General features: G+C 40.9%; 1 protein-coding gene across 5 annotated transcripts in view; it reads left to right on the top strand.

The window, feature by feature from the left end:
* The window catches only part of PIK3C2G (phosphatidylinositol-4-phosphate 3-kinase catalytic subunit type 2 gamma), a 202567-nt gene that overhangs the window by 160146 nt on the left and 29522 nt on the right, over positions 1 to 12899 (top strand). For 4 of the 5 annotated variants that reach the window (XM_059848028.1, XM_059848029.1, XM_059848030.1 and 1 more), the window contains 2 exons: positions 543 to 651; positions 9321 to 9396. In XM_059848028.1, coding sequence (XP_059704011.1) covers positions 543 to 651; positions 9321 to 9396 — 185 coding nt within the window. Of the gene's footprint in view, positions 1 to 542; positions 652 to 9320; positions 9397 to 10072; positions 11148 to 12899 lie in introns of those variants that run through there. The other variant, XM_059848031.1, reaches the window with a different exon arrangement.

Below are 12899 nucleotides of genomic sequence, written 5' to 3'. Positions count from 1 at the left end.
TTTCATAGATTATTTTTATTATGCTGGTACCTGAAATTAGATATGGGATCAGGGGCCTACTCTGAAAACCTTATCTACACTCTAAATAGCTGAGGTAAAAATGCAAGCAATGATATATTCATCAAATGTCACATTGTTGCTGCAAGGCTTTGGTGCTCAATGTTCTGTGGTTAGGATATGTCAGCTCTGGCTGAGATCAGAGATCTGTTGTGCAAAAAGGCAATGTTTTCTTGGGATCATAAAGGGCCACTTATTCAGAGCTATTTAGAGACCATAAAATGCAAAGTGTATTGTGGGATTTGTTTATTTATTTACTTACTTTAAAATGAATTATTTAGAGAGAAAAAGTGCTTCAGTAGGAGACGATTTAGCAGCAAATTATTAGGAGAAAGTGAATCTGTGTAATGTGACCCTGCAAGCTTTCCTTCCCTTACCTGCAAAACCTCTTAGGAAGTCTTGGCTCTCTTCTGTTAAGTACAGCTGGAAATATTTTCAGCAAATACAATGCAAGAGTTCTGCTCATAACTATTGTTCTTTTGCAGGTTTCCCCACTCATGGCATTTACCTTTTACAGACCTTGAACACAAGAGAGTGAAGGATTTGAACCTCTACCTGAAGCAGCTATTAAGTGGCTCCAGGAAACTGGCTAATGTGAGCATTTCCAGGATTTCTTTTATTTGCACATGATTTCTAGTAGCATTTCACCAAAACATTCAGGAAATTTTCCATTGCCTGTTTTGAAAAAAAAAAAAAAATACATAAGTGACACATCTTCTAATGATGTATTTTGGGATGGAGCCATTGCAGCATTCATCAAGACTTAAGACAAAGACAAGTATGACTGAGAACTAGTTTATTAGACCTGGCAGGGCATTTTTCAGGAAAAAAAACTTTGCTTCCTTTGCTGCCATCGAAAAGTAGTGATTCACTGAATTTTTGACAGTAAGGAGTAGGTTCTGAGAAATGTAACATCTAAAAAAAGAAGTAAGCTTTGAAATATTGAAAAGTCTGATTTTGACAGTTGTTAAATGAAAAGTTCCATTCTTCCAGCCCAGAAATACCCTTTTCAAAATGTATTTAACAGGTAAAAGAAAGTTTTGCAAACATAAGACCTAACCCAGAATGTTTCAATAACATCAGAATGATGCATTGAGTCCATTAAAACTGGTGTTTTCTCATTTTTTATTCATTATTGTTTTCTGAGGCTTGAGGTTTTCCTCCTGCTTAAAAATGGAAAGCCAAAATGGTAACAAACATTGAGTTTTCATTGTCTGGGCCAGCACAAAGCCTTGTGCACCTCAGGGCCACAGCACAAACTGGGGATGCTTGGGTTTCATAGCAGGGGCAGCCAAAAGAGGGTATGAGAGGATGTTTGATCTCCAAAATCTCCAACACCTTGCAGGAGGGAAAACAAAATAAAAGTTTGCTGCCTAACTATATAACTTTCCCAGCTGTGACTTTGTAATGGAAATCAAAGAGGAAATTGTCCATATGCAAAAGAAATAGAAATTTTCTTATTAATACGAATATAAATTCAGAGCCCTGAGTTGAAATTGAGATTTCCAAAGAGGATAAAAATCTTTTTGTCTCACTGAGTTAGACATAATTTGGTAGGAACAGCTGACTTGGGTGCTTGGCTCCTTTGACTGACACTGCCAAATAATCTGCTCGAGCTTGGGTAGATTGTGCAAGTTTCAAAAACACAAGTTTCAAAACACAAGTTTAACCTCAGCATGAAGAAGGAGTTTTTTACACTGAGGGTGGCAGAGCCCTGGAGCAGCTGCCCAGGGAGGGTGTGGAGTTTCTGTCCCTGGAGACATCCCAACCCACCTGGATGCATTCCTGTGTCAGCTGCTCTGGGTGACCCTGCTGTGGCAGCAGGGTTGGCCTGGGTGATCTCCACAGGTCCCTTCCAAGCCTGAGGATTCTGTGGTTCCTTTCTGACCCCCACGTTAGTGTAGTATTGTCCACGAGGGTCCCAGGATGAGGGAAGAGATGAGAAAGCTGACTCCATGTATCAGAAAGCTTGATTTATTATTTTATGATAGATAATATATTAAAACTATACTAAAAGAACAGAAGAAAGGATTTCATCAGAAGGCTAAGCTAAGAATAGACAAGGAATGAATAACAAAGGTTTGTCTCTGACCAAGACAGTCTGGACAGCTGGGCTGTGATTGGCCATTAATTAGAAACAACCAGGTGAGACCAATCACAGATTCCCCCTGGTGCATTCCACAACAGCAGATAAAAATTGTTTACAGTTTGTTCCTGAGGCCTCTCAGCTTCTCAGGAGGGAAAAATCCTAAGGGAAGGATTTTTCATAAAACATGTCGGTGACATGTTAGGGCCAAGGGTTTATTTCACATCAGTGCCCTCAGTCACAGCTGAGGAAAAGCTGATCCAAGCCTGTGACCTGGAAATGCAGAGCTCAGTGTCTTCTGCTGTGCTCTGGACTGCTGGAGGTACAGGGATTTTCAATTTGGGCCAAGCACTGCTGTGCAGAAGCCTCATCTACAGCTGAAAAAAGAGGCTGCTGAAAGCCTTGGGACAGTCATAAAAACATTTCCCAGCAGTGCACAGAAGCTCTGCCGTGCCTCCTGCTCCATGGGGAGGTGCTCAGGCAGAGCAGGCTGCCTGGCCTCCTCCTCAGAAAACCCCAGTGTCCTTCCCAGTGTCCCTCCTGCTCCTTTTGTGGGTGTGCAGCACACAGCCCTGGAGCTGGGACATCCACACAACCATGGCTGGGGGGTTCGAGGTATCTCTGGGCAGATGTGCTCAGGGACAGGCACTGCTGTGCTTCTGAGCCACAAAACAACATTGGTTTTAGGGAAAAGCTTTTTGGGAAGTCAATGTCATCATCTGGAATGTGCCAGGATGAAAAACTTGGCTACATTGCTTAAAAGTAAATGTTTGTATAGGTTAGGTCCAGAACTTTAAACTTTTTTAGGAAGTTGTGCTGCAGCTCATCTGAGCACCTCAGCCAGTGATGACAGTAATTAACACAAGGTTTCCTGAGAAAAACATGCATCACAAACAAAAAGCTGCTTAGGAATGCATTATATTAATCAAGAATAAGATTTATTTCTATATCTATTTATGAATATCACCGTGTATGGATTCTGCTTTTGAAATGAAACCTTTAGGAACTGTTGGGGGTGAGGAATTTTCCAGGCTGGTACACCTGGAGGGCTGAACCACGAGGAGAAGAAAGCAATTTTGTCCCTGTGAGGGCTGTGCTGGACTTGGAGGGCAAGGGATAACAAGAGGAATGAGCAGATTGTTCCCATCCTGAAGTGCTGCTGCATGTGGGAAATCATCTTGCTTACCCCCATGCAGCTAACCTGCAATTCTGGATGATAACCTTGCAAGTTATTGATACTCTATAAACACTGCATGGTTATTTTTACCTCAATATGCTTCTCCTGCTGGGAGGTGGGAGAAATTTAGAAAATACTGACGTGTTCTGACCCACTTAGAACAAGGAGAGCAGTTGGTGGGTAATTTCCTTTGTATTCCCTTCTCTTTCATTTTTCACTTGGGTATGATTCTTTTAAAAATATCATGGTGTCATCTTGGCTTTAGCCTGAGCCTCCAAGCTAGGAGGCTTTCTTGATAAAAGTAAACACAATTCTTTTGTCCCTTTTCATGTCTATGACAAATTTTCAGTCAAATTTGTGCTTTTTCTCGAAATGTTAAGGAACCTGGCTGAAATTATTTAGTGAGTTTTCAGTTTTCAAGCATTATCAAGCTGTCATTCCTATGAAATAGTAAAACTATGTAGGAATAAATAATTAACTCATAAATTCGTGAAGAAATCTAGGAAGATCAGTTGCCTGTAGAACAGGATTCTTTTTACTTTCTTGCTACAGTCATTTCTTTATGCTGAATTGTAGATGTAATTTATTGTAGCTGTAGAGTGGGCTGGAGTATTGTCTGAGATAGGGAAAAGAGCTTTTATTTCATTATAAAATACCCTTGTAGCACTTGTAATCTCTGTAAACACATTAGCCTAAATGACTAGGCACCATTTTCTGCTCTGAAGAATTTAGTCCAGTCCACACAGGACTGAGCACAGGCTTGGTTCTACCAATCAAGTAATTATAAATCCTGGAAATGAAGAAAGAATCAGATTACATCCAAATTCCTTCCTCAGTCATGCCTTAAGTGCAAGCTTTTTAGTCCACACTAAGTTCTGATTATGAAAATTTTATTATAATTGAGAGTAAGTCAGAATGTCACTGACCTTTTCTGCTAAATGGTTGGAATGAAGGAGGAGAGGTGGAAAACAGCTGCCTTCCTATTTGCACTGGAGCTCAAATGGAATTAAATGTTTCTTCAAGCCCTTCTTTAATGAACAGAAACTTTTTCTTCCTCTATCTCTGAATTTTAGTGCCAGATCCAGTGAATGGAGAAGCCTCAGCTGGTGGAATATTTGTTCTTGGACCAGTTTAAATCTTCAATGTGCTCATGTCCATCCCTATTCAAGGCATTTTTTTAAATCTGTGGTTTGCTTTAAGCATAAGCCTCACTTAGTTACTTTTATTGAAGAATTGCCTAGAATAGGAGTCCTTTATTAAATTCAGGTTAGCACTGTTATTTATAACTCCCTCCCCAGACTGTGTTGATGAACAAGCTGCATTCATTACATCAATCACTAACATGCTGAAGTTGATGCACCTCCATTGTCAGACTGAGTCAATTAGGATGAAAAACAGGTTTTGGCACCTTTTTATTTTATATTTTTCTAATTTCATTCTAGTTGTCCCAAACCAGTGTCTCAGTATTTCTGATCACAGCAAAATAATGTTTAGCTATGGGCCAGCTGCACCACTGCTGACTGGCTCATCATCTGCATGCACTGAAATAATTGAGTTTTTTAGATCTGCAGGGCAAAGTTCTCAGCAATCTTCAGAATCTTTGAGTTTTGCTCCATTAAATGGTAAAACAACCAAGTGATATCACCAACAAGAGGTGAAGCCCCAAGAAATACTGAACTGAGAGTTGGTAACATGGGAGAGGACAAAAATATGTGTTCTCAAAGCATAAAGCAAGTCTGGGACAAAAGACAGCTGCTGGCCATTGCTGGATTTTTCTGTTTCACTCAATTCCAGCTGAGTGATGGGCTGGATGGTGACTGCAGCCCAAATCTCATCACATAAATTAGGGCTGCCCTGGTGGCTCCTCATTTTATGGCTGTATCAGTGGAGGGCTGTGCACTACCTGGGGACACAAAATCAAGGCAAGGCTGCATTATCTGAGTCTAGTTTTGGCCCCACTGTCAAACACAATGGTAAGTGCAGGTGCACAGGAGGTTAGTCAGTAAAAAATAAAAATTTCTTTTGGAGTTTGAGTCAATAAAGGTTTTCTAAGCATCCAAATTAGCAGAGGATTTTGGAGGTGAAGATAAACCTTGGCAGGTAAGCAAACAGTGATGGTGTTTCAGCTGTGGATGGGTTCTATAAACAGCTTTATAGTGACTTATAGGCTTTGTAAAAGGACTTTAAAGAGGATGTAAATGGGAATGATTGTAAATTATGTTCACTCATTTTCAAGTACACAGTAAAAACCAGGCCCACAGCATTGTTCTAGGGTGAATAATGTTTTACACTGTAAAAGTAATCAATTTGATAAGAGCTTTCCATATTTCATTTCTGTTTTATTCACTGGTGCTCCTTGGGATTTGCAGAGATGAGGAATAATCTCCCACATGCCTGTATGGGGGTATAAAGAGAGGGAACAAAGTGTTCTCAAGGTGTGTGGGTCCCTTGAACTGCCACCACTCCTCTGTTCCTGTGGCAGGGCACCCAGCAGAGCCCAAATGGGGAGGGTTCAAAGCCCTCTCTCTTCCCCTGTCCTTTCCTGAAGTTATCACAGCTGCACCAAGGTCAGCTTTTTCTGGTTGCTTTCTTTCCTGCTGATTCTCCATCCTGTGACAGTAGAACAGGAGCATGGGTGTTCTCTGACCCCAAATCTACTCCTGCACAGCTGAAAAGAAAGCTGGAAGCAGAGGGGAGGCTGCTTTTCTTTCTATTGAAATGAAATCTGGCTTGAAACCTGGCTGTGTTTCACAAACTCTTTTCTAGTTAGTCTCTGATGGAGAGCAGCAGACAATTCTTTCCTGCTGCAGTAGTGCAGGGCTGTGCCAGCCCCCCAGAGCCACTGAAATATTTTATTTTAGTTGTATCCTAGGGCAAGGAAAGGTGGAGTTTGTGCCTTTTGAGATAAATGGCTGGAAAAAGGTCTGTGAGTTCTAGCCAGACTGACCACACAGACCAGTCTGCTCCTGTTTGGGATAATGTGCTGAGTGACCTGCAAGAAATCTGAATTATCTGTTGAAGATTATTGTCTTGTTAGGTGAGGATGCTTAGACAAATGATAGGAGGACTTCCTAAGTGTGCAACATTTCAGGGAATTTCCATTTGCTGATTCAAAGGTAAGAATTCCAGGGGGGAAAAGGGTGAGGGAATGCTTTGGTCATCCTCAGTGCCTTCCTTTCTGCCAGGACCATCATGGGGTCTCTGAGATTGCCACCCACAGTCAGCTCAGTGTAACAAAAACTGCTGGGTTAGAAGTGGACTCTCTGCACCTTCAAACAGCTCCTACATGTGCTCAAAGCTCTGCTAGATCTGTTTCTGTTTAGCAGTGAGCTTGGCTTAATTCTGTGCTCCAGCAGCTGGACCCCAGCTAATGTGACCCCATCATATAATTATAATATAATATAATTATAATACAATATAATACAATACAATACAATATAATATAATAATCAGCCTTCTGAGAACTTGGAGTCAAATTCTCATCTCATCTCGTCCTGGGGACCTCACAACCGCACACTCTTGTACTTAAACCAAATGTCCTTTTTTTTCTTTTTTTTCAGCCTTCTCTCCATTAGAATGAGATTTTGGAATTATTGCCTGAAACAATCTCTGCACCTCCTATTTACAAACCTCTTGCTTTGTATTATTTGTCTTGAATTTCCATTTATTGCAGAAAGTGGAGGTGGAGAGGAAGCAGAAAAAACACCACACTGCTCAGTGTGGAATTTTTTATTTCTCTTTCAAGTCAGTTTGTGCATCTTTATTTCCACCTCCTGCCTACTTCTCTCAAGATCTTTGAAGTCATAGGGCCACTTGAGTTTCTCTGCTTATTTTCAGGCTGTCAAATAAAGGCTGGGCTGCCAAAAATATACTCTCAACCCTGGAGATTTCCTACACTTGGGACTTGTGCTGAAAAAGCAAGTGAAGGTCCCCTGGGGAATAACTCTGCTGTTTAAAGCTGCTGGAAGCTGTGGCAGGTGTATGGGCTTTCCCCTGTCAGCTGTCTTCATCAGATGGGAGAATAATTACTGGTGCTCAGTACAGACAGGTGTGTTGGCAGTCCACTGCTAATAACTTCAGGATCTGTCATTCAGTTCAAGGAAAACAATTATGTTGGTTTTTCTTTCTTTTCTTCTTCTTTTTTTTTCTTCCCCTGATTTTTGTTTTAAAGAAAATATCAGTGTGGGAGGAAAAACTCTAAACAGTAGAGTGAAAAATGAAAGGCAACTGTGAAAATAAATCCAGATTTCTAAATCTTATCTCTCCACTGAACATACACATCTGCTCCTCTGTCTGCTGTAACCACATGTTAACTCCTCACTAGCTGCTTTTGTCACTACCCTGCTCCTTTTCTTTTTTCCTTGCACAAATTATGCTACATCTTGTCAAACTGAAGGAACACAAATACTACTTGAAGTACATCTTGCTGATAAGAGACACATTATTTTCCACTGACTGGAAAAAAACAATGGTGACATTTTAATGCTGGAATCTGAAAAGTCTCTTGTCCTACCCATTCATTACAGTGTCAGTCCATGTAACATCAGCATGAATGTAACAATTCTAACCCTCTTAAAGAATGGCCATTCTGAAATATGGCTTTATGAAAAGCCAATAAAATGCAATTACTGTCCAGCTTTGATTCAGAGTCATAAGAGCCCATTTAGGAATTCACGTTTTTATTACCTTGCAAAATACTGAAATCTGGGGATTTGGTTTATTGTTTTAATTCTCTCCAGCTGAAGGTAACTACCTGTTATATATGTTCACTAGAGCAGCACGGGTCAGTACATAAAAATAAAAGTTACAGCAGTACATAAGGTGGATTACTCTTTTAAACAGGAGGGTGAAATACGATCATGCCTTTCACTCCCTGTGGGTTTCTGGTAGGATTTAACTGTGCATGGAGCTTTTCAGCACAAGTGTCCATTAAGCTGCTGTGGGAGGGAGGCTTGCACAATATCTGAGCCTCAGGGAGGCACACACGAGGTCAGGTACTTGGGGTCAGGCCCGTGCCAAGGGCAAGTTCCCTGCTGACTGCACAGCTCAGAGTGGAGATGCTCTCCTGCCTTTGCTTCACACGTGGGCTGCTCTCTCACTGCACTTGCAGCTGCTCAGACAAATCTTGAGCTACTGGAGATGGAGCACAAGCACAAATCTGTGGCCCCACAGTGTGGGAATCCAAAATCAGTGTGGGAATCCAAAATCAGGGGCAAGCCTCAGAGACAGCAGAGCTGTGATTGGAGCTAAGGAGTAGCCATGAGATAGGTCAGCAGAAAAATTATGTAAGAAGTAGAAAAGTAAGGACAAATAGAACAATGGTCTGTGTATTAATGCTTGTCTAGAATAACTCCCTGAGCTGCAGAAAAGTGTATCTAGTGAGATATTAGGAAGTTTTAAGCTTAATAATGGAGTTCTGTGTGTTGTTTTTGAAGGCTCACAAGCAGGTATTATATCCAAAATAAGCATTGTTTAACCAAAGGTACCTGTGCTTATAGTGGTTGGATGGAACCACTGTCAGTGTGCTTTGGCTTTGTGTGATTGGCCAAAAAAGTTATAAAGTGAGTTGTAACATTGAGTTCTTGGTCTGCTGCCTGAGATGTGAGCTGCTGGCACCTTCCCATTGTCATAGCCATGGAATGAGAGTGATGCTGGAAAATCAAACAGCTCAAGGCACGTTCCCAGCAGTCCTGTCCTGTTTGTGATTGGTACATACACAGATCTGTGGCCCCACAGCTCTGAAGTGTGCTAACAGAAAGGGGCCAGGTAGGCACCAAAGCAGCATCCCTGAGGGTGCTAAAGGACACCTTCATCATCCTCCCAGTGCCACAGCAGAAGTCACTCCTGGGTTCCTAGCTCATGATCAAAAGGGGAAGCTGCTTTTTATTGCTAACTCTGATATGTGCATTAAAAATGATCAGTGAGCTGCTTGGGGGGGAATGATGCAAGGACCAGAGTGTGACATATGATATTACCTACAGTGTTTGTATTCTCTTTCAGAATGAGCTGGTACTCAGCTTCTTCCTCAACTGGTCCAAAAATACCTTGGCAGAACACTCATCATCTTTGACCTTAGGTATGTGGATTACCAATCTTATTTCTTTTCTAAAAAATTATAATCCCTGATAGCTTCATGCAAAGGTAAGTCTGAAGTTTTTAGATGGTTTGGGGTTTTTTAGGATGTAAGGATACCAACAAAGAATTCCTGATTTCTCAAGGTCTTTGAAAATTTGTTACTGACGTCACCTGCAGATTTCTTTCTCTTTCTCAAATTCCTTTCAGCCTTGCTTCATTTCTTTTTGAATAAACATGCTTATATGCAAAGCAGAAGTTCTTTTACACAAACGTGGCAAGTTTCTTGTTTTACAAAACAAAATATTCAAAGATTTTGGAGGAAGGGATGTGAGTCACAACAAAGCACAATGTGTGCTTGCACAAGCGAAGGAAATCAGGGGTGACTTCTAAAGTAATTTTCACAATGAGTGGAGCAAGTAAATAACAGAACATTATGTTAATGCTTAGGCATACATTATTAATGACTGTGGTAATTCACTTCTGCCTAAATGAGATGCTGTACTGTTCTCTTAGCCTATCTAAATACTTAACCCATTTCCCTCTTCTGTCCCGCACCTAATCTAATTTCTGACATTACATCATTAAGAGCCAAAGCATAAACCATAAAAAGTAAACTCTGAATGTTTATTGTCTTCCACTGCCTTAGTTCTGCACTGATAATAATCTTCTGTGCTCAGTTTTTAGGCAAAATAAAAGCTCATAAAGGAGTCTGCAGCTGCACTCTGCACCACAACAATTCAGCTGGTTGTTATGTGCTCCAAGTGATAGGATGGTTTCCAAGATCATCAGTTTTCCACATTTCAGAAAGGATTGTATCTCTGCATATTTAGTTTGCATGTCCATTAAGTTAATTTAATCCCTCTGCAGACAGAGGTTTCATTATCTCTTTTGCTGGGACCAGTTTTTTTTTAATCCATCAGAACAAAATAAATCCCATTCTGGCTTCTGAGCCCTTGGAAGATTCCCCCTGTGTGGAGTTTAATTGATTAGGGAATGCCATTATCATATGAAACCCATTATGACTATTGAAAATTACTAATGGTTGCTCTAACTTTTACAAAGGATCAAGGAGATCATGTAAAGATGCTAGGAACATGTAATCTGGGTCCATGGACTGCATCTCTCTGTAGGTGTCTTTGGCAAAGATACAGATGCCAGAGGGAGCTGAAGCACAAAGCAGTTAAAGCCCCAGAATAAGTTTGTTTTGTCACTAATATTCAGCTGCCTAATTCTTACAGAGAATCTGGGTGTAAAAGTTTTATGCAAAATCACGAACTGAATCTCTAATAAAATTGAGAAATAACCTGCAACATCATAATTCTTACAGCAGTGTCCTGAGCCAGTGTAGTCTGCAGGAGGAGCTGTCACTGTCATATTTTCTGGAAAAATCCCTTTGCCAGGATTTCTTCTCCTGGGAAGCTGAGAAGCCTTGGAGAGAAATGAAAACAATAATTATCTCCTTTGCTTCTCCTGTGTTTTGCTGCTTTGGAATGTGGTTGGAGATTGTTTATCCAACATGTGAATTATTTTGACTTAATGACCAATCACAGCCAGCTGTGTCAGGATTCTGGAGAGTCATGAGATTTTCATTATTATCTTGTTAAACCTTCTGTAAGTATCCTTTCTCTATTCTTTAGTGTAGTTTAGTATAGCATTCTTTAATATAGTAACATAATAAATTAGCCTTCTATAAACATGGAGTCAGATTCATCTTTTCCTTCCTGCCACGGGGAACCCTGAAAATACCACAGATGAGCCATCTATTTTTGTTGTCAGTGGAAAAAAATCAAGGAAGAGAATGAAGAAACAGAGGCAAGAATGAAGAAACAGAGGCAAGAGTGTGTTTAGTGGGTGTTTGATGAGAGCTGTGTGCCAGGTAGCCCAGTCAGTTCCTCACTGTGTGGTTGGTGCTGGTGAGGGTCACAGCATGGCTGGGGAAGAGGAGTGGGTCTCTGGCCTCCAGCAGTGAGGTTACAGGGGGATTGGATTTTTTTCCTGTGCAAGAACTCTGCCTTTTAAAGTTTGGATACTTCACTTCTAGACTTAGGGCAAAACCTTTGTGTAACAAGGGTAAGCAAACAAAACCCAAACCACCAACAAAAGGGGCTCTCTTTAGCCTAGAAAATTGATCACTATCATTTACTAATAAACCAGCAATGCACATGAGGTCCAAACAATGAATTTAGACACTGTAAAAATAGGGAATTGTGGGCTGGGTTGCTCTGGGTACTGCACCATTTGTGGGGGCAGAGCTGCCATGCATGTGCTGATTGCCCACCTGTGAAATCTATTCAAACACATATTTCTATTTTTATTTTTCTCTATTCTTCACCTCACCTTTGGAGTCAGGCTGCTGGCACTCCCCAGAGAGCTCACTGAGATCTTTGTTCCATGGCATTCTGCACACAGGTGGCATCCAGAGGAGACACAAGTCCAGCTAAGGCAGGAGGAGGTGTCTGGTCATGCCAAGGTGCCAGGTAGAAAACAAGGAGTTGCTGGGAGGAGGAAAGTGGCCCCAGAGGTTCTTGCTGGCTGAGGGTGCCCAGAAATGCTCTTGATTTGGAGGTGGACTCTGCAGGAATGCCATAGTCAGTCTGGGGAGGAATTAAATTCACTGAGCCTGCAGGAAAGAGGTGGTTGCCATGAATAAAAGCATGAATAAAAGCATAGATTTTTTTTCCCCCACAAATTTCATTCCTTTCTGAGGTTATAGGGGTCGTAATATTTGTCTCTTTTGAAAAATAACTCAAGTTTAATATGGGCTGGAGCTTTCCATGGGTCTGGTAGCTTCTCTCTCAAGCAAAAGAAATCATCTCTCTCTTGGTTAGGATCAATATAAAATAAGATTAATGCCCAATAGGATCAGGTTATGAATTTTGATCAAACCAGCATCTTTCTCTTACACTGCTATAATTTATAAATGTTGTAGGTAATTATACTTACTAAAGTAAAATAAAAATTAAAATTTATGAATTTGTACTCTGCTCCCAGCAATAGAGAGATTAGAAATCAGTGTTAAATTTACTTGACATGAATACTGAATCAGTATTTCCAGTGGGGTGAATTCTGAATTATCCTGAACATTGTCAGCGTTTCATTATACCAAGCTCACTACAAGGCAGTAAGAGCAGATATCAGGAATGATTTCACAATCAGACTTTTATAAAAGCACTTTGAAAACAGGAAGGAAGGAGGGAGGGAGGGAGGGAAGGAAGGAAGGAAGGAAGGAAGGAAGGAAGGAAGGAAGTTCTACAAAAAACATTTTAATATCCAACTTGTTTCTTTTTCTTCTCTTGAGTTTGTATCTCCTGAAAATATTAATCATTCAGAGAGTTTTGGTTCTGCTCTGGGCTGGAACACTGTCCAGCCCAGCCCCAGCTCTGGCATGTTTAATTAGTGCTCCCTGTGTTTTTCTGAGCCTCTAGCCTTGAGGTGCAGCAGAAGAACAGGTTCTGTGTCCTTGTAAAGGGACATCCAGGGACATTGTAGCATGGCATTTCCCTC

The sequence above is a fragment of the Haemorhous mexicanus genome, chromosome 5, assembly GCF_027477595.1.
Source record: "Haemorhous mexicanus isolate bHaeMex1 chromosome 5, bHaeMex1.pri, whole genome shotgun sequence".
NCBI classification, from domain to species: domain Eukaryota; kingdom Metazoa; phylum Chordata; class Aves; order Passeriformes; family Fringillidae; genus Haemorhous; species Haemorhous mexicanus.
Note: the sequence above shows the minus strand (reverse complement) of the source record. Positions and strands in the feature narration are given on the sequence as shown.